This window comes from Mesoplodon bidens, assembly GCF_964165515.1.
Source record: "Mesoplodon bidens genome assembly, chromosome: 3".
Taxonomy (NCBI): Eukaryota; Metazoa; Chordata; class Mammalia; order Artiodactyla; family Ziphiidae; genus Mesoplodon; species Mesoplodon bidens.
This window is the reverse complement of record NC_138178.1, coordinates 64,215,295-64,239,288: the sequence shown is the minus strand read 5'-3', so window position 1 is coordinate 64,239,288 and position 23,994 is coordinate 64,215,295. Positions and strand designations below refer to the sequence as shown.

The window sequence follows — 23,994 nt, the reverse complement described above, 5'->3', positions numbered from 1 at the left end:
CAACACGGGTGGCCCAGGCCTGGGAACCACTCACAACGGCTCGGCTACTCTACACGTCCCTCACTGGGCCCCATTTCCTGGCCTGTAAAATGATGTTGATAATCTCTTGCATACAGGGTGGTTGTGCAATACTGGCCATCCAGTGTCCACCGCAGTGCCACTTGTACTGGGGGAGGTAGAAGCCCCAGAGGCTGGAGATCCAGGGGGAGTGGATACTTGAACCCCTTCCCAGGTAGAACCAGACCTCAGGAGACACAGGGTTACACAGGGTACAGGGGCAATTGAGGGAATCTGGAGTGCCCCAAACTGAGAAAGGGCCAGACCCACGGAGGCTTAAGGGTGGGGATCAAAGGAGCAGGTGGTGGGAAGGCAGGAGGTAGGGGAAAATGACCAAAGGGTCCAATGCTAACCTAGGACCATGGTGGGCACCACAGGCCCAGTGCCAGGGTCCAGGAGCCCTGCGAGGACCCACAACAATGTTTGCAGCCAAGGGGTAAAAAAGTAGCAGAACACCAAAAGGCAAAAGAAAGAAAAGACAAAATCAAAATGAAGAAAATTTAATTAAATATCTACAAGACATTGTCAAGTAATTAACAGAACCCAGCTCAAGTAGGTATATGTGAATGACCTTTAATGTGGAATGCAGGCAAATCTTCACATGAGTGATAGGATGAGGGAATTCAGCTTCTAACATTCAAAGTGCCAGGGGCCTGCGTAGGGTCTTCAAATGTGCCATCCCCAAAACTTGCATGCCTCCCTGGGGAAAGGAGCGGTCCCCAAATTGATTTCAGATTACTTTTCTATCAGGTGGGTTAATGAGAAAGCAAAAGAGAAATTCAGGTCAGTTACAGAAAAGTGAAGTGACGTTCCTCTCACGTGTTCATTTATAATCGGAGACCCTGAGTCACTGCAGACGCCACTGTGCAATGCTGCCCTCAGCCTCTTCATCCCTGGGGGGCTGGCGGGACTCACCGGGCCCTCAAAGCCCCTGCACATTTCAGCAGTTGGTTTGCCAGCCTCCCATTCTTTCACAACTCTGGAGCGAAGATCTGCTACCCCTTCTTCCTCCAGACCTACGTGAGTTAATCAAGGTGACCTTAGGGAATGAAGCCAGAGAGCTGGGTTCAAGTCCAGCCCCACCTCGGCCCCACTGTGTGATCCTAGGCAGTTCCCATCCTCCCTCTGGCCAAGCCTCAGTCTCTCTGTCTGTGAAATGGAATAATGATGCCTACCAGGGCTGCCATGAGGACCAAGGAGGCCACAGCTGTGTGAGACACTGCTTTTTAAACAGACTGGACTGCATCCGGGTTTGACTAACAAAACAAAACCAAAGGAAAAAAGCTTTGTGGAAACCCAGGGGTTTCACAATCAACCCTTCTGAGCTATGTCTGGGGGAGGTGAATTTTTATGTTTCCTCATGGTCTTTTTGCCAGGGCTCACCATCTCCTCTTGACCCAAACAGCGGAAGGAGGAACCAGAGCCGCAGTGGTGGGGAAGCAGGTTGCGGTGGGTTGAGGGTGGGTGAGGGAGCCAAGCTGGCCGGGCTCTTGGAGGCCTGAGTCAGCGGGCAGGCAGGCAGGGCGGGCCCAGTCTTCGAAGGCTTGGGGAGGAGATGGTGCAGGAATGTTCCTCCCGCCCAGGCCTGGGCCCTGCCCACCACATTCTGGCTCCTGCTCTCTGACGCTGCAGCCTCAGCTCTGGCTCCGAAGATGGGAGATGCCTGGAGCTTTGTTGAGTAGGTTCAGCCAGGGGCCTTCAGAGGCAGCCTGGCCCTGGGGACTGACCCAGGGGTGGGCAAGGCCAGGCCAGAGCCTGATGCGAACTGGGCTCTGAACCCAGAGGATACCCCTGCCCCACTGGGTGATGCAGCCAAATGCCACCACTCACTAGACCTCAAGTTTCCTGTCTGTGCAATGAGGACTTGAACTTGGTGGTGTCAGATGATGGATGATCAGGGCTGGCTCCCCCAGGAGGCGGTGCAGGTGGAGTCCAAGAGCATCTACATTTGTGACACATCTGCTATGTGCATGTGTGACTTCATGGCCGTGTGTGTCTGAGTGTGTGTGTCACTATGTGAGTGTATGACCGTGCACAGTACTATGGTATGGCTGTGAGTGACGACATGGCTGAGACTGACAACATGCATGTGGGCGTGGACGAGTGTGGACGTGGCTGTCAATGTGTGACAGTCTGTGGCACTGTGGCTGGGCGTGCAGTTGTGCAAGCACATGACCATGCATATGTGTGTGTGAGTGTGGAGCCAGGTGTGACCCGTGTGCCGCGCGCAGGTTGTATGGCTCTGTCTGCTTTGGGTTGGGCAACTGCGTCTGTGACCAGGCCTGGCTCTGCTACAGCCGTGGCACAGCTGTGGCATGGTGGTTCATGGCACTCCTGTGTCCAGGAAGCAATAGGATGCAGAATCTGAGGGCCGCCTCCATCCCCAACCCCCATAGGTGGCCACAAAGCAGACTCCCTTCCTGGGCTGGGCCAAGACTGGGGATCAGAGGTCCCCCACCCCCCAGCTACAGGTCCTGGTAGTTGCCCAGGGCAGAAAGAGAAGCCTTGTTTTCCACCCGCCTCAGGGAGGAAACTGGAGGCAGCTGGGCTCAGCTCAGTCTGGAACATCTGCCTGGCATGAGACTGAGGCCAGCCCACAGGCCCAGCCACCACCAGGATACCCCCACACACACACCGGTCCCCAGTCCCCTGCCGAAAGAGGCTCCGGCCAGCCCAGACAAATCTCAAATTCCCCCAACACTCAAACCCACACAGAGATAGAAAGAAACCAGAGAGGAGGGCTGGGACATCCTCACTTCCCATCACATGGAAGTCTGTCCCTGCCTAGAGCCCTCAGGATGCCTGGAGGAGGCCTGGCCCATCCCAAGACTTCACGTTCTGATGCTTTTCCTAGGTGCAAGCCCCTCCTGAGAAAAGCGTCAGAACAACCCCTCACCTGGAGGATGGAAGGCATGGGAGGTGGCCCTCCGCTCAAGAAAGAGACACAAGAGGGCAATACTATTCCCAGGGCAAGAAGCGTGAACAGGGGACTTTCCAGGCACTGTGTGTTGAGAAGAGCATTCCCACCGCCCCAGCGCTGACTGGGCCTGGGAAGGAGACCCCCACCGCCCTGCCCATGGTCAGAGCGCTCACTGCAGAAGGCCGCCTGGAGGCTGGAACAGGGAAGAGTTTAAGGGTGGGAAGGTCCTCGGATGGGTTGGAAAATGAAGGAAGGAGGGCAGGAAGGAGAGAAGGGAAAATTCCACAGAAAGTCCCAAATCTGACCTAATTTTGACCCAGGGCCAGGGGCCCATTCCAAAAGTTCCTCTGAGGACGCTCTGCCCTGAACAGGGAGCCTCTGCTGCCCCTTCCCCACTGCACCTGCCACCCCTTACTCTATCTCACTGCCATGAGCTCCCCCGCCCCCAGCCCAGACAAAGCCTCCCCTGATGTCCAGACCCCAGCAGCCCTCCCTCCACCAAGTCCCCATTGCCCCAAGAGAATCGCGGCCCCCCAGCCCTCCTCCTTCCCGTGTGCAAACAGATTCCTGTTCATCCTGCCTGGGACACCCCCAAGGGCATAGCTGGGGGGTCCACCTCAGTTTCCAACTGGGCAGCCACTGCAGGGCTGGGCAGCCTGGACTGGACAGCTTGGGGAAGGACACAGGTTCTGAGACCCACCCCCTCCCCTGGACTGGGGCTTTCCTGGGGGCAAGGCTGGGATATGCCCTCCTGGGGAGAGGAACCCCCCCTATCGATTAGACTGTCCCTTCCTCACGTGACCTTCAGTCCTAGATCACAGAGCAGCAAAGCCAAACCCCTGGCAAGACTCCACCCATTTGAGAGATGAGGAGAGTGAGGTCTGGGAAGGGTATGCATCCAGCTGGGATCCAGGGTCACCCAGAGGCCCCCAACTAGCCCCTGCCTCCAGCACCGTCCTCCCCCCAACTTCTGAGGTTCTGGGGTAAATGTTGTGCCCATCACAACCTCAGAATCTAGTCCAATCGCTCCCAGGGACAATTAGGGCTGTATCCTTTCCCCCACCCTCACACCCCCTGGGATCCAAATAAGGAGTCATATTTTTGTTATCTTAACTGTAAAAGGTTTATCAAGAAAACAAGAAAGAAAGAAGACTGAAGCAGCAGCAGCCAGGAACAGCCATGACCTCCTGGAGGGGGTGCAGTAGCGGCACCTGTCAGTTCCCCCAACCCACTGCTGGACCACGCGCTGGCCTGGGGGTATGGGGGGAGCCCCCTTGAGGATGTAAACATGGATAGAAGACAGCACAATCCCACCAGGACCTGAACTGGCATCACAGTGAGGCTGGCTGTGGGCAGGTGGGCCGAGGATCCCTGGGGTGGTGGGTAAGCTGGCCCCTGGGAGCCTGAGGCCCAAGCCTGCTTGGAGTGTGGGAGCTATTGCTGGTGAACTCAAATACCCAGTAACTTTTGGGTGTCCCCTCCAGGAAGGTGCCACCAGGGTCCTGGGATCCGAGACTTATCTTAGCACCTTGAGCCCAGGGCAAAGATGCTGCATGGTCCCCTAACCAAGGGGTGAGGGGGCTCAGCTGGTGAAGGGGAGTCAGGAGGGAGCTGGCCTGCAGCCCCTCCTGTGGGGGGGGGGCGGGGACAGGGGCATGGGAGCAAGGCAGATCCCCCCCTCTGTCACACAAGGGACACCACCGAGGGGTGCACCAAACTTGCTTGGGAAAGGTAAAGGAGAGAAGACGGGGTCTTTCCATGCCTCCACAGCCTTGCCCATGCTGTTCTTCTCCTCTGAATGCCCTCCCCATCTACTGTCCCCACTTACTGTCTGGCAGGTCCTTGTCATTCTTCAAGACACTACTCCATGGAGTCATCCCTGACTCGCAGAACGAGTGGTCCCTTCTGCGAGCTATTTACCATCAATCCTTCTGTATTGCCCCTGCCTGTTTCTGGGTCTGACCCCCACCTCAGCTGGGGACTCCCCAAGAGCAGGCGTGTCACAGCCCTGGATGCCCAGTGTCTGACCCGGAGCCGCAGCAGGCCTGCGCGTCTGCTGAATGAACGAGGGGATGGTGGCCAGGTGAGCGAGCGCTATAGGCTCTAGGGGAGGCTAAGACCCTGGCCTGACCTCAAGTGACTGACCAGCAGCCCAGGCCTTGGCCTGGAGGGCTCCTGGCCCCATCCTCACCCCTGCTGTGCCCCTATCTCTAAGGGGTGGGGGACTTCCCCAGGGATATCCATGACTCCTCCAAAGCCCACCCCTGACCAGCCAGGCACTGCTGGTGTGGGAAGGTCCGGAGGGCAGCATGCACCGCAGCCAACAGGCCCCAGGGGCAGGAAGAGGACCAGGGACACGTGGTCAGAGGCTGTCATACATGTGCAGCGTCTTCTCCAGCTGCTGGCCTACCCGCTGGTAGAAGAGGATCTGCTGGCGCAGGTAGTTCTGCATCATGTGCTTGAAGTCGAGCTCGCGGCGCTGGTGGAAGTGGTTCATCTCAGCCTGCAGGGCGAAGCCCACCACGCGGCAGCGCCTGCGAATGCCATCTGCCTCGTCCTGCGCCATGCGGCCCTCGTCACTCATGCGCTGGCTCTCCTTCACCTTGGCGAAGGCACCTGGCACGGGCAGAGCAGAGGACAAGGACAAGTTAGGGCTCCGGTCTCCCCAGTTCGCTCCCTAACCCCACGGTGAGACCTGGGTCCAGGCAGACAATACCCTCATCGGCTCAACTCAGGCCTCGCTCTTGGACTCCACGGAGTCCAGACCCATGGTCCAGCCACCTGGGTGTCTCAACCAGGATGTCCCCCAAACCCTCACCTTCAGCACATCCTAAACCAGATGCACCATCTTCCCTGCAAACCTGTGGCGACGCCAGCAGCCCACACCTGACCAGTCACAGCCCTGCCCTGCCTGCTGATTCATTTCTAGGACCAGGCCGTCCCCACCCACCACAGGCCTCGTCACCCCTCACGCTGGCGCCCCATTCACCTCCAACATCACCTCCTCCAGGAAGCCTTCCCTGCAGCCCCAGTACATGAGGTGCCTCTCAATGCTCTCAGGTGCCCTGGGCTTCCCTCTGCCACAGCTCTTACCACCCTGTGGTTTCTCTGACCGCTTCCTTCTGGGCTGTGAGCTCAATGTCTCTAGTATCCGGAACAAAGCCTAGCCCACAGCAGATCCTGATATGTGTCTGCTAAGCTGATTCAACCTCACTGGACTGCTACCATAGGCCCCTCATGGGTCTCCCCATCTCAGTCTCAGCCTCTGAGAGGTTCTCCATAGCACCTGAAGAGCAGCCAAGCTGGGCACCCATAGCTCCAAGCCTCCCCTGGCTTCCTTCTGCCTGCAGAGCTAGGTCCCCCATTCTCCTGGCCTGTGAGGCCCTCTGGGAGTTGACCCCTGCACCCATTCCACGCTGACCCCACGTTCATCAAATTCAGCTTTCTTTCCTACCTTCCTATCTCTGCCCCCTGGATCCCTATGCATAATTCAAGGCTCTGATGGGGTGCTGCTTCTACACGGAGCATCCCCCAGGCAGACCGCCTCCCCATCTCAGCTCACCAGGGCTCTCCCCACCCCCATCACCCAGCTGATTCTAAAACAGAGCCTCAAAAGCCACCTGGAGTTTTCCTTTTTGTGTGTCTCCCCACATATAGGCCCTGCTCCCGCCTCACCCCAGCCCCCAGGGGACTAGAGGAAGCCATTATAATAACCAGGTGACAGATGGGGGGTCAGGGGATGAACCTGGGGGAGGGACCCAATTTGGAAGAACGTGAATGAATCAACAAGCACTTGGTGAAAGAATTGCAGTTCTCAATTAACAGCACTTGACCGATTCTGTGCTGAAGCCGGTGAGGGCAGGTGCTGAGGTGGTGAGGCAGTCTGCCTGCGCCCGGCAGGTACTCCTTGCAGGGCTGTAGGGAATCCACTGTGTGAAGAAGATTAAGGAGGTGGGAGGGGTTGGCACGGAGGACAGCACACTCCCCGAGCGCTTCGAAAGCATCCACTGCACACAAGTAACATACTCGTTTTTCATGTTTCCCACCTCTCCCTTAAGGAGGTCTCCCGTGGACCTTTGAAACGTATTCCTTTCACTCCAAGTTGTTCAGATGCATCCAGGATGCATTTATGGAGCATCTACTACATGCTGGAAATAACTCTGAATGCCTTTAGAAGGAGTAGTACCTATATTAGATGGCAAGTGTGTGGCTAATTGGCAAAGAGTGGCATTTCAGGCGGACAAACTCAAATTTGGAGCATTTCCAGGGCTGCTCACACAGCACCTAAAAGAACTCTGCAGTCCCCAGCTCCCAGCCCACTCAGTCCTTTTGCCACCTTCCTTGAACCACTTCTCGCCTCCTGTTCCATACTGACTGCCCAGGTCTGGGCAGCAGGAGGGGGATCACCCGAAGGCCCAAGATGAGGACCCCATGAGAGGCTTCGGAGCTGGAGTGGCCCTAGAGACTAGCTGTCCAACACCCACATCCACCCCTCACTCTCCACCCCCACACTGTGCAGAGGAAACTCAGGGCCTGGCAGGAGGGTACTTGCCGAGGGGCTCGCAGCCTCTTTCCTGCTCCAAAAGTGGGGGATGCCTGGCCCAGAGGTATCCCTGCACAGCTAGGGGTAGATACCACTTCTACTGCAAGGAGCCCAGGCCAGGTCCCCCAGGCATATGTGTGGGGCATCCAGACAATGGACTCAGGAATTTGAGAAGGTCCCAAGGGGTAAAAAGAACCATAAGAAGCAAAGTAGAAAAGAGCAGGACAAAGAAGCTAGAGCCAGGCTTCAGCAAAGGGCACCTACTAGCCTGGATTCCACCTTCCTGAGAAAGTCTGGGTGCGTTGGGGGTGGACTTGCATTTAAGAAAGCTTTTCTTGCCCATGGCCTTAGAGGAAGGAAACTGAGGCCCAGATAATAGGAATGAATCTATTGCAATTGCTAGGTATCCGCAGACAGGCAGGGAGCCAGAGATGCGAGGCAAAGGCTGTGCGGGAAGGGGGAGGCCCTACCCTGCTCTCTGTCACCCCTCCACCCTGTGACTCCGATGTGGGACTGGGACCAGCTAACACTAATGCATCCCAGAGACAGACTGGGACTCAGGGCTCAGGCCTGTCCCCGTCACCCCACACATTCCACCTAGGACGCAACCTGAGAGCTGAGAGCTGAGGACTCAGGGGCACCTCCTAACCCAGCAGTTGTCCTGTAGGCTGGGTCCCAGGAACAAGGAAAGGAAGGTTGGAGCTTCAGGGCCCCAGGGTCCCAGGCATATCCCCTAAACTGCCACCTTAATCTATCTTGTCCCTACCTCTTGGAGGTAGTTATCACCCACCCTAGGTTGAGGGCAGGAGGTCTGAGTCCTAGTCCCACTGGGTCACCTCCAACAAGGGCTACAGGTCTCCCCACTGTCAAATTGAACAGACTGGACTAGATGTGATGCTGCTGACAATTGCTCACAGCGGAATAGCGCTTTAGAGTTTCCACATCAGTAAAATGGGATGATAATAGTACCCACCCCTATAGTTATAGCTGAGTTTAATTGAACTAATATGTTTAAAGTACTTAGGATGGCACCTGACTGAGTAAAAGCTCCCCTCGCAACTATGTGCAAACTGCTTTTCAGTCCCAGCCGAAACCCAGCTTGTGGTGGCTCCTGGTGATACAATTCTTTGTTCATCCGAGCCTAGGAGGGGAGGGAGAGGGAGAGCTAGATGATGGCCCAGAGCATAGAGGCTGGACCCACCTATTCCCCCAGGCAAGAACTTGGTCCTGCAAAAGGGCCACTTTGCCTTGGCCAACCCGAGAGCTCCATGGCCCCTCCACGCATGCTCTGTGGTCCAGGGCCTGCCTCCAGCCTGCCAAGGATGCCAGCTCAGTTGGTTCTAGAACACCCAACCCCCTCCCTGCTCCCTCCCCTTCTGGCTTGTCTACCCCAGGCACCCATCCCTTAGGGAGCTCCCTCCCCTATCTGTCTGGCACAGTAGAAACAGCCTGCCTGTAGAGTCAGAGACACCTGGGCTCCAATTCCTGCTCTGATTATCATTCCTCCTCACCGCCCCTCATCTGAAAATGGAGGGAACCACACCAGTCTCCGTGGCTTGTGATGAGTCTTAGGACCGAGCCCTGCCCTGGCTGGCTCCCAGGCAATGGCCCTGGACAGTCACTGTTGCCCCTTGTTGTCCCAGGGTAACTATTACTAAGGCTCTCTTTCACCCCCAAGATTGCCCTGGTTTGGATGGTAAATTACATGGTTGCCCTTCTCTTAGGAGACCCCTAAACTGAGCTCCAGGGGCTGGGCCAGTGGGCAGACAGGCTGGCACCTCAGTGCCAACCAGGTTCCATGACCCATTTTCCTAAGTTTTCTTAGGCGAGGAAACTCTTTCAGGGTCACCTCAGAGGCAACATTTGTCCAAATCCTGGTCTCCTGACCCCTCCTAGGCCTCCCATCTCCTTCCTTCCAAGGCCTCTCCCACATGCTTGCCATCTTTCAGATGTATGAACAGGCTGGACAGAATCCTGGGGACCCAGGGCCCAATTTTCCTGCTCCTTCCTCTGTGAAAGGGCTCCATCCACAGGGCCAACATGGGATCCCCCCTCCCCCATCAGGCTGTGGTTCCCCCAATTCTGTCTCAGCCAGATTCCAAGGCCCCCTCCCTAACTTGCCCCACCACGGGCCTAGGATTGGCAGTGCAGAGCCCAGAAGGGGGAAGAGTAAGCCCAAAAGAACTTGGCTGAATGGGGAGGGGTCCTCCAGGTCCGGGAAGGTGGGGCAGTCTCTGCCTGAGGTTGAACACATCACCCCAGGCCCCTCACCTTAGAAACACCTCCAGTGGAAACTCAGAAGCGGCCTCTCTCAGCTCTGTCTTCCCTGCCCCAGGGTGAGAAAGGCCAGTCTGGCTTTACTCCCTCCTGCTTCAGTGGGAGCCTGGGAGTATGCGTATGGGGTTGCCTTCCTGCCCCCTGCTCTGCCCTGGGTGAGGGTCCCCGGACACTGCATGGGGGCAGCTGTTTAATCACTATGTCCCTGCTTCCCCCCATCCTGCTGCCCACACGGGAACATGCCATCCAAGGAGCTGGTTGAACCAGCTTTCCCAGGCCGTAGCACTGCAGTGAGCGTGGCTCCACTTCCGCACAGGGTGACACCTGCCCCAGTGGGCCCCAGCCACCAGCCCTGCCCAATCCCTGCCCAGAGCTCAGAGCCAGATCTAAGGCATCACTCTGTCCTCGACCAGACCCTCCCCAGGAGTCTCTCCCCTACCCACCCCTTTGAAGGCCTAAGAGCTCACTGTGTCCACCCTCCCTTGTCTTACAGATCGGGAAACTAACTCCCAGAGAGGGGAAAGCGCTTCCCAGGGACACATAGCAAACTGGGGGCAGAGCCAAGACCAGAACTCAGGCCTCATGTCTCCTGAAGATGAAAGAAGGGAAGGAGGAAGAGAGGAATGTGGAGAAGAGAAAAAAAGAGCAGAGAGGAGAAGGAGGAAGAGAAAGTGAGGGGAGAAAGGAGGCTGGGAGCTGGAGAAGTTCTAGAAGTTAACCTCCTGGTAAAGGAGAACAAGGCGGGTTTACTCCAGACTCTCCTGGGGACCAGGTAGTGTGGTGGTGTTTGCTGTCCCCCAGGCTCAGTCCAGATGCCTGCCTCTGGCCTCACCCAGAGGAAAACTCCCCACCAAGCCAGGCCTGACCTCAGGGCCTAGGGGCCTGGGAGCCAGCCCCACGCCCTGCAGACGTTCTTCCTTAGTTACCAAGCAGCCCTGGGGAGGACCACACCTCTCTCCTGACCTGCCTGTAGTCCCCAAGACTCAGCCACCTGCCGGGTCAGCTCCTGACTCACTGCTCAGGCAAGAAGAGAAGCCAGGCGGGGAAGGGGGAATTGGACGGACCATGGGGGTAGTGCCCTGGACCCCCACTTCCTCCCCCAGCCCAGCCCGGGTCCCCCTAGGTGACCCGGCTATGAGTCACTTCCCTGGAAGTTCCTTGACAGCCCCACAGTAACAAGGACCCATCCTGTCCCTCCCGTAGGGAGGGGGCCGTGAGAACTGAACACATGGCTGGGCTTGGGAGGTGGCCAAGATGGATGTGTCCTTGGGGAGGTGCAGGAGGAAGGGACAGTCCCAGCTGGGCCATGGACTCCTTGTGCAGCCACCATTCTGTGGACGCAGCTTTTTCATCTGCAAAATAGGGACAGCCACCCTCCCAAACACAGATAGTGAGGGAGCTCACTGATAGGATATGCAGCGGTGAGAACAGGCTCTGCAGCTGCAAAGACAGGGAGGCAAGCTTGTGACAAGTGGGAAGACAGGCTACACTCTGTGCTCTTGTTATCTGGGTCTGTGTCCGTGTCCCCCATGAGCCTGTGGGCTCCTCAAGGGAAAGTCCTGGGCCTCAGTCAGCTCCGTGTTCCCAGACCCCAGCCTGATATCTTGAAGGGCTCAAAGCATGATGGGTAAATGAAACAGAAACAGAGAAAATGAATGAATGAATGAACGAACGAACAGACAACAAGAAGGTAAGCAGTGAACTCCATGAGGACAGGGATCAGACCTGCCCATAATAATATCCCTGCACCTAGAATAGCACCTGCCACCTGGTAGGTGCTGGACACACTTGTTGAACATATGAATGAGACAGAGACAGAAAGACTAGCTGCCCTGTTCTGCTCAGTCTAGGCCATCCTCATACCCCCAGTGCCCAGCAGAGTGCAGATGCTGTAAGGGTCTCCAGCCCACACTGGCTCTTACCTTTCTGCAGGTGGATGATGTCGGGGAAGTTGGAGAGCAGGCCCTGGTAGAGAGATAGCGTGTCGAGCATCTGGAAGAGATCGTTCTTGGGCTGCTCGGCAAACATCTCACCCACGGCTTCATAGGTACGGCCCGTGTGAGAAATGGCGCTGTTGAGGGCTTCGGAGCTGAAGGGGGGGTCCATCTGGAAGGCATGACTGATGGCCTGGAAGGCATTGCCCAGCTTCTGGAATTCCTTGCGGAAGCCCCCCACATGCTTGCGCACCAGCTCCGATGCTATGGTGCTGAGCTGCAGGACACTGTCGTCCATCTTCTTGCTGAAGGCTTTGAAGGTGTCCACACGGTCCTCCACATCCTGCAGGTCCTGGTGCTCCGTGGGGATCTGGAAGGTGAGCAGGAAGCTGGCGCCCACCATCTCGTCCTTCTCGGCCCGGCGTTTGCCCATCTTCCACTGCTTGTCATCCAGGCAGCTAAGGAAATGTTGGAAGCCCTCGTACTGGGACAGCACGGGGTGGCTAGTCATGTGGTCCATCCAGAGGATGAGCCGCCGCTTCCGCTTCTCAATGAAGTCCTCCTCGAAGCGGCCTGTGGCCTGCTTCTCTGGCAGGTGGGGCACCGAGATGACAGTGAACTTGTGCAGCAGGCGGTTGTAGAGCCAGTCGAAGTGTTTGTAGCGCCTGTAGACAGGTGAGCCAGCGTGTGTGGGTGTGAGCTTGTAGGAGATGTAGCTTTTGATGCCCTTGAATTTGGTCTGTTTGGTGGGGTCCTCCACGGAGCAGGCAAATGGGTGGGGGTTGGCCTTCCACTGGGGGCCGCGAGGGCCCATTTCAATGGAGTATGTCTCAGCGATCTTGGCCATCATGGGCACATCACCCAGGATGAAGGCCTCCACGCCAGAGCGCACAAAGCACGAGAAGCGGTTGAGGTTGCGTCCCACCACGCTGCCTCGCTTGGCAGATGCCAGGCTGTCCTGCCGCTCCAGGGGTGGCTTGGGCCGGAAGGCCATGTGTTGGCTGGGGTAGGCACCAGGGTAGGAGAAGTTGAGTGGGGGGTGCCCGTTGGTGCCCAGCCCACCAGCCCGTGGCTCCTCCACCACTGTGCATCCATCATCCCAGTCATCCCAGTCATCATCATCGTCCTCCTCGAAACTACCCTGGTTTGAGAGGAAGCCACTGCCCCCACCACTCCAGGAAGGGTCTGCCACGCTGGAGCTGTCGTATAAGCTCACCCGAGTCCCCAGAGAGCCTGCAGGACTGCTGGAGTAGTCGGCATGGTTGGAGCTGGTGCCAGAGCGGATGATCTCCACGTAAGAGGCAGGGAAGAGCCCTGTCTCACCACGGCTGTTCTGGCCCTGCAGCCATCCATCCAGCGAGGTCTCGCTGAAAACAACCAGGTCCTCATCCTGCTGGATGCTGATTTCCTCCTTGTTCTCGCTGCGGAAGTCATAGAGGGCTCGGCCTTTTAGTGCCATGTCTGGGCCAGTGGTAGAGAAAGATGAGGACAGAGTCCTGCCCAGAACTGGGGACACCTGCTAGGTTTTCCAAGAATGCACTAGCAGCTCAAGGTCTGCCACAGCCCTCAGTCTCTCAGCCCCTACGGCGGGGTCTCAGCACCCACAGATGGTGTCCAGCCTCCCTCTCTTCAAAGCAATGTCCACGGCCCAGAAACAGGTCTCCCTGCACACGCCTGTGAGCAGGGAGAGCTCATGTCCATGGTCTTCCTCCCTTCCTTCCTCAGCCCCTAAAATGGAGAGTCTCTCCTCCTCCCACTCCCAGAAGAAGAGTCAAGTGACTCGGAGAAGTCAGCTCTGAGAGGGCAAGAATTCGACACTCTCCACTGGAACGATGTTCTAAAATAGAAGAGAATCACTCAGAAACCACCATCCCAGAAACCCCGGCAGCCCTGGCTCCCAGCTCCTTCTGGCTCCACAGGCCTTGGGAGGCTCTCACATTCCTCTGTAGATCTGCTCCTTCCTCCTTCCTCCTCCTCTTCCTGGGCCACTGGGTGTTCAAAAATCCAGAAAATCCAAGAGGGGCAAGGAGAAAAGCAGCAGCCTCCTGAATCGAATCCAAGGGTGGATGTGTCCGGCTTCACAACGAGCCAGGCCGGGAAAACAAGGACTGAGGCTTACACAACAGGCCGCCAACGCTTCGACCCCGGCGGCCCGGCCCGGCCCCCAGCCCCCAGCCGGCTGGGGCGCCCTCTCCCCGCCCCCAAGTGACCGGCCCCCGCCCCGGGGAAAGGAGGGGACGCGACGAGGCGCTCGGGCGACTTCTGGCCACTAGCTGAGTGACCTCTTTTGTTTGCCTAATTCCTCAGCAGTTTCTGAGCCTGAAGCTGACCCAGATCTGAGTCCAAGGACCCCCGGCCAAAGGTAACCCCGCGGTAAACGGTCCCCGCACGCGGGACGTGGACCCCCACCCTTCGCGTGCACGCACACACTCAACAGGAGTTTGGAGAGTGAGCTCTGGAGAGCAGATGGCCCGACCGACTGTCCGTCCTCTGCTCTGCCCCGCGGGGTCCCGCCGGTGGGCGGCGGGCTGCGCCCCCAGCCCGCCTTCCTCTCCAGCGTTCGCAGCCCCTCTGCGCCGCCAGTGAGAAGCCAGCTCCAAAACAACAACAAAAAAGGCGATTCCGGGAGGTGGCGTCCCGAGGAAGGAGGGAATAGCCGACGGGGGGGAGGTGAGTGGGGGGGGGGAGGTGAGGGGTGGGGAGAGGGAGGGAGAAGGAAAAGCAGGCTGGGGAATTGGGCGAACTCCACAGCACTTCCGTGCGTCCTGGCTGGCCGCGGACTGCCCGGCTCCGCCCTCCCACTGGCCTGGGGCGCAGGAGCCGGGCTCCCGCCTACTCCTCGCTTTTCCTTCTGGCAGTCGCTCTCACTCACTTGCGCCGAGATCTGGATGCGAGAGAGAAAGGAGACGGTCGGGGAATAGGGCCAACCCGTCCGCCCTGGCTGGGAGACACCTCTCACCCCGAGGGGCTTAAGCGCCGCGCGACGGAGCTTTGCGGCCGCCGCCTCGCCTCCTGGGCTCCGTCACCCTCCTGCCTTTTCCGCGACGCAAGTGAGGCAAACTCCTAAAGTTTGTGAAGTGCGGTGCTACAAGGAGGGGGTCAGAGCCGGGACCTCGGAGAGAGGGTTGAGGAAGTGCGTGGAGACCCGCAGACGCCCCCCTCTCGTTCCCCTGCCCCCCACCCCAGCTCGGGGCGGTGGGGACGGGGCCGTGGCGCCGCCCGGGGATTGCTCTCTGGAGGGGGCCCCAGAGCCAGCGGCGCCCTCATGGAAGAAGCCTGAGAAGGTCTGGATAGTTTGGATACGGGCTGCTGTGGGTCCTAGTACCCTAGCCAGACAAGGCCAGGAGCACCCCTGTCCTGGGCGGCTTCCTTCGGGGCGGGGGAAGACAAGACTCTACATCTGTAGCGACGGTAACAAGACCAGGCAGGATCGGGTTCCGTGTTGCTTCGTGCGGCGGCCGGCGGAGACTGGATGTCCTGTCTTTGCCAGCAGCACCCAGGAGAGAGGAGTGGTCGGGGTAGGGTTCTGGAAAGAGGTAAAGGGGACTTGACCCTGGGCATTGATTCTGCCAGGCACTGTGCTGGGCACTGGAGATTACAGTACAACAAGGCAGTCGGAGAGTTTGACACCCTCTTGTCAAATGACAAGTCCACCCTCTTGTCCTTCATTCATTCATTCTGTCTCTCATTCATTCAATCTTGCACTCAAGGAAACATTAACTGAGTATTCTGTACCAGGCCCCTTGGTTTACAAAGACGAATAAGGCATTGTCCTTACCTACCAGAAGCTCAGATGTGTCAGGACAAGTAAAGAGATGTTCCCTGCCCAGTGAGACCAGTGCCATGAAATGTGAATGGGAGGGCACCTATTCCAGCCTGGGTTGAGCAAGGATCAAGGAAGGCTTTCTGGAGGAGGAGGTACCTAAGGTGAAGCAAAGGCTTTGGGCCCTACTCCCCTTCCTGGCTAAGCCCTGGAGCCTTGTCTACCACTCTAACTAGAACTTCCTTCCCCCTCATTCTCATTCCTCCCACTTGTTGCAGATTAACTGGCACAAGGTAGCGCTGTAAAGGTGGGCACCTTAGGCTGTTTTGAGGGGTGTAATTTGCAGGCCTCTGGCTCCAAAAACCAATTTCACTGGTGTGGTGAGTAGATCCAATTCCCTATGGAGAGCTGGCATTTGGCCGGGATACAGGCTTATGTCCAAACCCCAGAAGCCCAGGTATTAACTTACAAAGAGAAATTCGACTGTCAGGCAGACCCAAATATTTGTATCAATAGATCAAGGCAGTTTGGGCTGCTTCTTAGGAAGCCCAGTTACCAGAAGTTTAGCGCAGTGAACCTGGAAACCCCAGGAGGGGAAGAAAGGATGGTTTAAGTCTCTCAGCCAAGAAGCCTTGAGATCTTGTCCCCCGCCATAGGGGCAGTCTTGATTCTAAGGACTCAGTTCAGCCTAGTATCTTCAGGACCAGAGCCTGAATATGTTTCCCCAGCTGCTTTGGGGGGGGGCCCTTTTCTTTGATCTTCTGTTCGCAGAGCCTCTCTCCAAGCTGGATTTAAGAGTAGCAGCTACTTCCTTAGTGCTTGCTGAGTGCTAGACTCCTGTAAACACTTTACCTTTATTAGCTCACTTAATACAATTGATGGGATCTCTGCTCACCCAGCTAGGGGCCTAGTGTAGCCCCACCACACTGAGGGGCCCCCAGCCACCACCCTGATGGTCTTTAGTTGGTTCCCAAATGCTTCAGTCACATATTTATGCACATTTACACCTTGGATTTACTCTCATATCTGTTCAGGGCGGAGGGAGGGTGGTTTCTATCTCACAGTGGCCACCTTATTTCCAGGTTCTTGGGGGAAACTCATTCTGCAGCTTCACAGAGATTTCCAGAACCTATATCTTCTATTTCCAACCCTCTTCAAACCTCTGGGTAACAGGGCCCACAGTTACTAATCTTAGGCAACTGCACTAACCTTTGTGGTTCCCTATACCCTGCCCATGCCTTTGGAAAAAGTCCCTTTATTAAATTCTCCTCACATTACTCTAATGGGAGTGTGTTCTCTCTTTCCTGATGGGACGCTGATTTGGGCACAGGAAACAGCATCCATCCCCCATCCAGATAGCTAACTTTCCTCCTTTAGGAAAGGAATCAGCAAGGGAGAACTGTGGCCAGTGGTTTCCAGGCTGACTCCACTGGTGGCAGCGTGGTGGACACACTGGACTATTACTATAGTGATGCAGACAAGAGATGATGAGGGCCTGAGGTAGGGCAGGGGTAATGGGCCGGGGAGAAGTAAATTTGAGATTCTATGGGGGTAGAACAGACTGGAATGACAACCAACAAGATGTAGGTATTGAGGGAAAAGTCAACCCACATCTTTAGAACATAGATTCTCAACTCCACTTTCCCCACCAGCTATTTCCCCATTTCTGTGCTCATCTTTGCAGCAAATTCCTCAAAATAGACATCTCTACTAGCTGCCTGCAACGTCTTTCCTCCCTTTCTCTTCTTAAACCCCTCTAGCCATTCTTTCACCCTCACACTCCACGGAAACGATGCTTATCAAAGTCATCAGTGACCTAATGGCTATTCTCAGCCCTCTTAGCCTCTCAGTAGCATTTGACCAGGTTGATCACTACTTCCCCCTGGATACACTGTCTTCACTTGCACTGGGGAGACCATACTCTCCCGGTTTCCCTTCTACTACACTGGTTCATTCGCTTCTCGCCAATAATTGTTTTCTTTTTTTAAGATTTATTTATTGGATGCTTTTTGGGTCTTCGTTGCTGCACGCAGGCTTTCTCTAATTGTGGCGAGCGGGGGGCTACTCTTCGTTGCAGTGCACGGACTTCTCATTGCGGTGGCTTCTCTTGTTGCGGAGCACGGGCTCTAGGCACGCAGACTTCAGTAATTGTGGCTCACGGGCTCTAGAGCGCAGGCTCAGTAGTTGCGGCGCATGCGCTTAGTTGCTCCGCGGCATGTGGGATCATCCCAGACCAGGCCTCGAACCCCTGTCCCCTGCATTGGCAGGTGGATTCTTAACCACTGCACTACCAGGGCAGCCCCTCTCCAATAATTCTTAACACTAGAGTGACTACTAATTGAGTGGTCCTCTTGTCTTTTTCTCTCTATATTCACTTCTTTGACGATCTCACCTAGGCTCATGGCATCCAACACCATCTCTCTACCAATAATACCCAAAATTTTAAATCACCAGCACAGGCCTTTCTCTAAAATACCAGACTCAGGGAATTCCCTGGTGGTCCAGTGGTTAGGACTCCGCACTTCCATTGCAGGGGGCACGGGTTCAGTCCCTGGTCGGGGAACTAAGATCCTGCATGCCACAAGGTTTGGCCAAAAATAAAGAATAAAAAATAAAATACCAGACTCACATATCTTTCTCCTTGACATCCCCCTTTGAATGTCTAATAGACATCTTCAACCCAACATGTCCAAGATTGAATTTCTAATCTTGCCCCCCAAATCTGTCCTATTTAGCAGCCTTCCCCATCTCAGGTGATGAGTACTTTCTTCCACTTGCTTAGGTCCAAAAGTGGAGCCATCCTTTGACCCTCTCCTTATTCTGAGACTCCTATCTCATTGGCATCTCACAACTGCTTTCCTGGTCCCAGCTACCACCTTTCTTGCGTGCACCACCACAGCAGCTTCCTAATGGCCTCTATGTTTCCAGCCCTGCCTCCTGAGAATATGTCTACTCTCAACACAGCAGTCAGAGTGATCCTTTTAAAACATGTTAGGGCTTCCCTGGTGGCGCAGTGGTTGAGAGTCCGCCTGCCAATGCAGGGGACACGGGTTCGTGCCCCGGTCCGGGAAGATCCCACATGCCGCGGAGCAGCTGGGCCCGTGAGCCATGGCCACTGAGCCTGCGCGTCCAGAGCCTGTGCTCCGCAATGGGAGAGGCCACAACAGTGAGAGGCCCGCGTACCGCAAAAAAACAAAACAAAACAAAACAAAACAAAAACATGTTAGATGTCAATTCTTGGCTCAAGACCCTTCAGTGTCCTCATCTCACTTAACCTAAAAACCAAAGGCCTTAAAAGAGCCTATGGAGCCTCTGTTATCTGAGCCCCCTTTCCTCACCCCCTAGAACACTCTGCTCCAACCAAGATGGCTTCGTTATTCTTCTTCTGATATGCCAGGCACGTTCCTGTCTTAAGGCATTTGCACTCACTGTTTCCTCTTCCTGAAATGTTCTTCCCCTAGATATCCACATGGCTAACCCCCTATGAAATATCACCTTCTCAGTAAAACCTACCCTGACATGCCCTACTTAAAATTACAGCCCATCCTCATTCCAAGCTCTCCTATAACCTGCTCAGTTTTGTCTCATGACACTTATCACCTGCTAACATATATAGTTTACTTATTTATTATGTTTATTGTCTGGGGAGAAGGAAGTTAACCAAGAGTCCTCCTGCAGACACATTGAGCAAGGGCTGAAGATAGAAGGGAGTGAGGCTGGGGGAATATGAAGGGTGGGGATAAAGTGCAAACTAGGAAAAGGTATTTGCACCATAGATAGCTGATTAAGGATTAATATCCAGAACATACAAAGTACACCTTCAAATCAATTAGAAAAAAGCAAACAATCTGTATTAGTTTCCTATTGCAGCTGTAACAAATTACCACAAACTTAGTGGCTTAAAACAACACAAATTTATTATCTTACAGTACTGGAGACCAGAAATCCAAACTGGATCTCACTGGGCTCAAATCAAGGTGTCAGCAAGGGCTGTGTTCCTTCTGGAGGCTCTAAGTAAAATTCCATTTCCTTGCCTTTTCCAGCTTCTAGAGGTTGCCCACACTCTTTTGCTCATGGCCCCCATTCAACTTCAAAGCCAGCAATCACACCTCAGACTTCTGTATGTATCATCACATCTCTCTGACTCTTCTGCCTCCCTTTTTCACTTATAAGGACACTTGTGATTACATGAGACTCACTCAGTTAATCCAGAACAATGTCATGGTCTCAAGATACTTAATTTAATCACATCTGCAAAATCCCTTTTTTCATGTAAGGTAACATTTACAGGTTCTGGGTGAACATCTTTGGGGGACCATTATTCTACTTACCCCATAATCCAATAGAAAAATACACAAAAGACACAAAGAGGCATTCCGTAGAGGAGGAAACACATATGAAACCGTTATTCATCAGGAAATGCAAATTAAAATCACAGTTAAATACCATCACACACTCATCAGATTGGCAAATATTTAAAAAATCTAACAACCAAGTGTTGTCAAGAATGAGGAGCAAAGGGAACTCCCATGCACTGTCAAAGGAATATAAATTGGTACAGCCCCTTTGGAAAACAATTTGGCAATATCTAGTAAAGCTCAACATGCACTTTACATGTTCATGCATACTTTACATGCATACTTTACAACTGAGCAATTCAACTTCAAGATGTATACTATTCAACAGAAGCTACTACATATGTGCAACAGGAAACCTATAAGAATTTTCATAGTAGCACTGCTAAAAATATTCCCTCCAAAAAATCCAGCAGGAGATGGATTAATAAATTAGATAGAACCAAACAATAGAATATAATGCAACAGTTTAAAAAAAAACTGCAGCTACAGATTAAAAACTCCACATGATGTGATGTCTTCTAAGCAACACTTCTCAAATGTCAGTGTGCATATAAATTACCTGGGGGTCTGGTTAAATGCAGATTCTGATTCTGTAGGTCAGAAATGGGGCCTGAAATTCTGCATTTCCAACAGCTCTCTGCTGATCCATGGACTACACTTTGAGTAACAAGGTTCTCAGTATTTAGGGATGCATTTACAATGATAAAACTTTTCCTTTTTAAATTTTTTTAAATTAAAAAATTTTTTTCTTTTTAAACGAAAGGTAAAAATAAACACTAAATTCAGGAGAGTAGATACCTTTACCTCTCACAGGGGGAGTGGCTGGAATATGTAGATGAAATGGTCCTGGTGATGCTTTCTTAAACTGGCTCTTGGGTCCACAAGTATTCATTACACTTTGTACCTTACATATAGTATTTTCCATATATCAAATATTATATTAAAAAAAAACAATGAGAAGCGTACAAAAATAAAATAAAATGATAGGCGAAGAAGCTAGGTGGCGTCAAAGTCTTGAGCAAATAAAGAAGTTAGTCCTGTAGCCCTACACTAAGCTAAAACAGATATAACTAGCAGAAAAAGTGTTAAGTTTGTTAACTAAATACTCGGCACCAGAAATGCACCCTGTCAAGCTAATTCGTTTGAGCCCGGATTAAAGGGTCAGCACTTGTACTATCCAAGCTTTTCAAACTTACTGGGTTTTATGAATCACCTGGCATTCTTGTTAACAATACAGATTTCCAGGTGACTCCGGTGTACATCCCGATTCTGTGGGTGTAGGAAGCAGCCTGGGAATCGGTATTTCATAGGTTCGGTGGCGCCTAGCCCCACTTGACAAGGAGAACCCGTTCCGCCCGTCTGCTAAAGGACCTGGCGCTAGTGGGCGGTGGGCATACCCGATCAGCCCCGGCCGGCTCGGGGAAGCCCACCACGAGGTGGGAGGACCCCCCACCCCCCACGGTCAGCACAGTAAATTCAACCAAACTAGCGCGACAGTCACCCCCCTTTCCCGGAACTGGCCTCTTAAGCCAGTTTCAGAGAGGCCCTGAATGGCAGAAATCTAAATGAGAGGCAATAATTACGGCACTAGGTGATTAAGTCTAGGCAACTTAAAACTGCGCAGACTCGTCTTTGGGCTCTAGTCCCCGGTGTCTCCCAGCGCTTTTTCCCCGCCTCCCTCAGAGAACGCGAAGAAGAGAAGAATCGCGAGATACCGGCGCGGGGCGGGGCCCCACCCTGACCAGTGGAAACAGAGGGCGTGGCACTGAGCCTTTCTTTTATTGGCCCAGGGTCCCCAGGCCCGCTCTAGCAGTGCTGAGGCGGAAGTCGCGGGGGCGCCGGAACGCGCGCTGAGCCTCGGGTCCTGCCGTATCCAAGCCGCGGTCATGGTGCGGAAGCTTAAGTTTCACGAGCAGAAGCTGCTGAAGCAGGTGGACTTCCTGAACTGGGAGGTCACCGATCACAACTTGCACGAGCTGCGCGTGTTGCGGCGTTATCGGCTGCAACGGCGCGAGGACTACACGCGCTACAACCAGCTGAGCCGTGCTGTGCGCGAGCTGGCGCGGCGCCTGCGGGACCTGCCGGAGCGCGACCCGTTTCGCGTGCGCTCCTCGGCCGCGCTGCTGGACAAACTGTATGCTCTCGGCCTAATCCCCACGCGCGGGTCTCTGGAGCTCTGCGATTTCGTCACGGCCTCGTCCTTCTGCCGCCGCCGCCTGCCCACCGTGCTCCTTAAGCTGCGCATGGCGCAGCACCTCCAGGCCGCCGTGGCATTTGTGGAGCAGGGTCACGTGCGCGTGGGCCCCGACGTGGTCACCGACCCCGCCTTCCTTGTCACACGCAGCATGGAGGACTTCGTCACCTGGGTTGACTCGTCCAAGATCAAGCGGCACGTGCTGGAGTACAATGAGGAGCGTGATGACTTCGATCTGGAAGCCTAGCGGGTCTTCCCTCACCAGGACTGCATTTTATTGATGGGGAAGCTGAGACCTGATGCCTGAGATTCTATGAAGGCGCCCTCCCCAAGAGTGTGTCAGCCAAGAACTTGGCCTCTCAGCTACAGGCCCTCACAGAGCCAAAGGGTACGCCCTTTTTCCACAAAATTTTCTTAGCCTTTGGACCATTGGTAATTAAATGACTGCCTTAAGAGACAATGGGAAGCAGTTTTGCGCTGCCCTGGGGAATTGTTACATTCTTGTACCTGAAACATTGTAGTGTGAAAGTAATGACTTTTGGCGGGGGGGGGGCTACCCCCGTCCCCAGCTTTCCTTTCATTTCTTTGTAGCAGGACAGTTTAGTTTAATTTATATTTAACCCGAGTTCTTGCGCTTGTTCGTGATTAAGCTGTGTACAGATGTTGGAGAGTTTGGTCTCAAGTTTTCATAAAATGGATGAGATTTTAGTGTTCAGAGTCCTTTCTCTTGTTTAAAGGAATGCTCTCCTAATGCCAATAAATGGCCTAACTGCTCTTTAAGTGCAAATTTCTGTCTGGGTTTCTCACATAGGGTCACATCTATAAGTCTCCCTGGCTCAGGAATCCAGAGAAGACTAGAGACAGCAGCGATCTGCCTGTGGGTGAAGCCTGCAGCAGAGCCTGCGTGTGGAGGTTGCAGAATGTTGTACAGGGCTGGGCAATTTTGTCAGTTTACCAATCCCTTCCTCGGAATGAGTGTTTTGGCAGAGCTCTTTCCCACAGGACTTCCTGTTGATATTCCAGCCCCAGGAAATACCATATTAGAGAGCTGAAGTGTTTGCTTGCCTAAGGAAATAATCACCCTGTAGCTTGGCCATCTAGCGGTTAGAAGTGGCCCAGGAGGTTCCTGGAAACTTATGAGTGGAGCCCTCAGGAGGCCCCAGGGCTGCCTTCCCGGAGCAGCACCTGCACAGCCTCTGCCCATCACAGCCTGCCATGGCTCCCTGCCCAGCCTTTAATTTAGACAGAGATTAATTCTAATTCCCCAATTGGAATGGGTTTTACTGAAAGAAGCAAAGGATGGGTTGGGAGTCAGGGAGCCTAGCCTGATGACAGTAGAGGAATGTGAAGCAAGAAGATCTGCTCTCATCCACCCCCCTCACTGGAAGGGAGAGTAGGGAGACTACCTCATTTATCCAAGACTTCTACAAGGAGAATAATAGAATGCCAAGACCAATGGATTGCTTTTATGTGTGCCTTCTCCATTTCCCCAGGTGTAAGGCAGCATTTGGTGAAGAAACAAGGGAAGGTGACACTGGGGATGACAGTAATAGCAAATGCTTCTACTGTATGTCAGGCACTAAATGCATTACATATCTTAATCCATTTAATCCAACAATCCAATGACGTGGGGAACCTAATTCTCTACTTTTCAGATGAGGGAACAGAGGCAGAGATGGGTCAAACTGCCCCAGATTGTATAGCCAAGAAGTGGTGGAGCTGGAATGCTCCTTTAAGAGTCGTGTGAACATTGGCACAGCCAGCCCAAGGGATACATCAGGATTTAGAGAGAGTCCCTGAATCTGAGTTTCCAAGCCAGCAGAGAAGCAGCAGCACTAGCCAACGTTGTTGGTCCCCAACAGGGTGCTGTGTAAAGGTTTGAACAAGGAGCAGGCACTGAGCTGCTAAGCCTTGGCTAACATTCATTGAGGACCTGCCTGTGCTAGGC

The 23,994-nt window shown here is 54.2% G+C and overlaps 2 protein-coding genes across 2 annotated transcripts; one reads left to right on the top strand and one right to left on the bottom strand.

Moving 5' to 3' along the window:
- Positions 1–541: 541 nt before the first annotated feature.
- SNX33 (sorting nexin 33) lies at positions 542–14,344 on the bottom strand. The gene is made up of 3 exons (XM_081226806.1): positions 14,158–14,344; positions 11,720–13,568; positions 542–5,593 (listed from the first exon to the last, which is right to left on the bottom strand). Exons 2-3 carry the CDS (start codon positions 13,188–13,190, stop codon positions 5,340–5,342), a joined length of 1,725 nt encoding a protein of 574 aa, XP_081082932.1. The 5' UTR covers positions 13,191–13,568; positions 14,158–14,344; the 3' UTR covers positions 542–5,339.
- Positions 14,345–21,542: 7,198 nt separating this feature from the next.
- On the top strand, positions 21,543–22,826 carry IMP3 (IMP U3 small nucleolar ribonucleoprotein 3). The gene has a single exon (XM_081226807.1). The coding sequence runs from the start codon at positions 21,739–21,741 to the stop codon at positions 22,291–22,293; it is 555 nt and encodes a 184-aa protein (XP_081082933.1). The 5' UTR covers positions 21,543–21,738; the 3' UTR covers positions 22,294–22,826.
- Positions 22,827–23,994: the final 1,168 nt, after the last annotated feature.

Excerpts from the sequence above, each read along its gene's own strand:
- SNX33 (XM_081226806.1), bottom strand. The coding sequence starts at position 13,190 with ATGGCACTAAAAGGCCGAGCCCTCTATGACTTCCGCAGCGAGAACAAG. Across the intron at positions 5,594-11,719 it reads CATCATCCACCTGCAGAAAG|GTGCCTTCGCCAAGGTGAAG; the intron begins GTAAGAGCCAGT and ends TGCCCGTGCCAG.
- IMP3 (XM_081226807.1), top strand. The coding sequence starts at position 21,739 with ATGGTGCGGAAGCTTAAGTTTCACGAGCAGAAGCTGCTGAAGCAGGTG.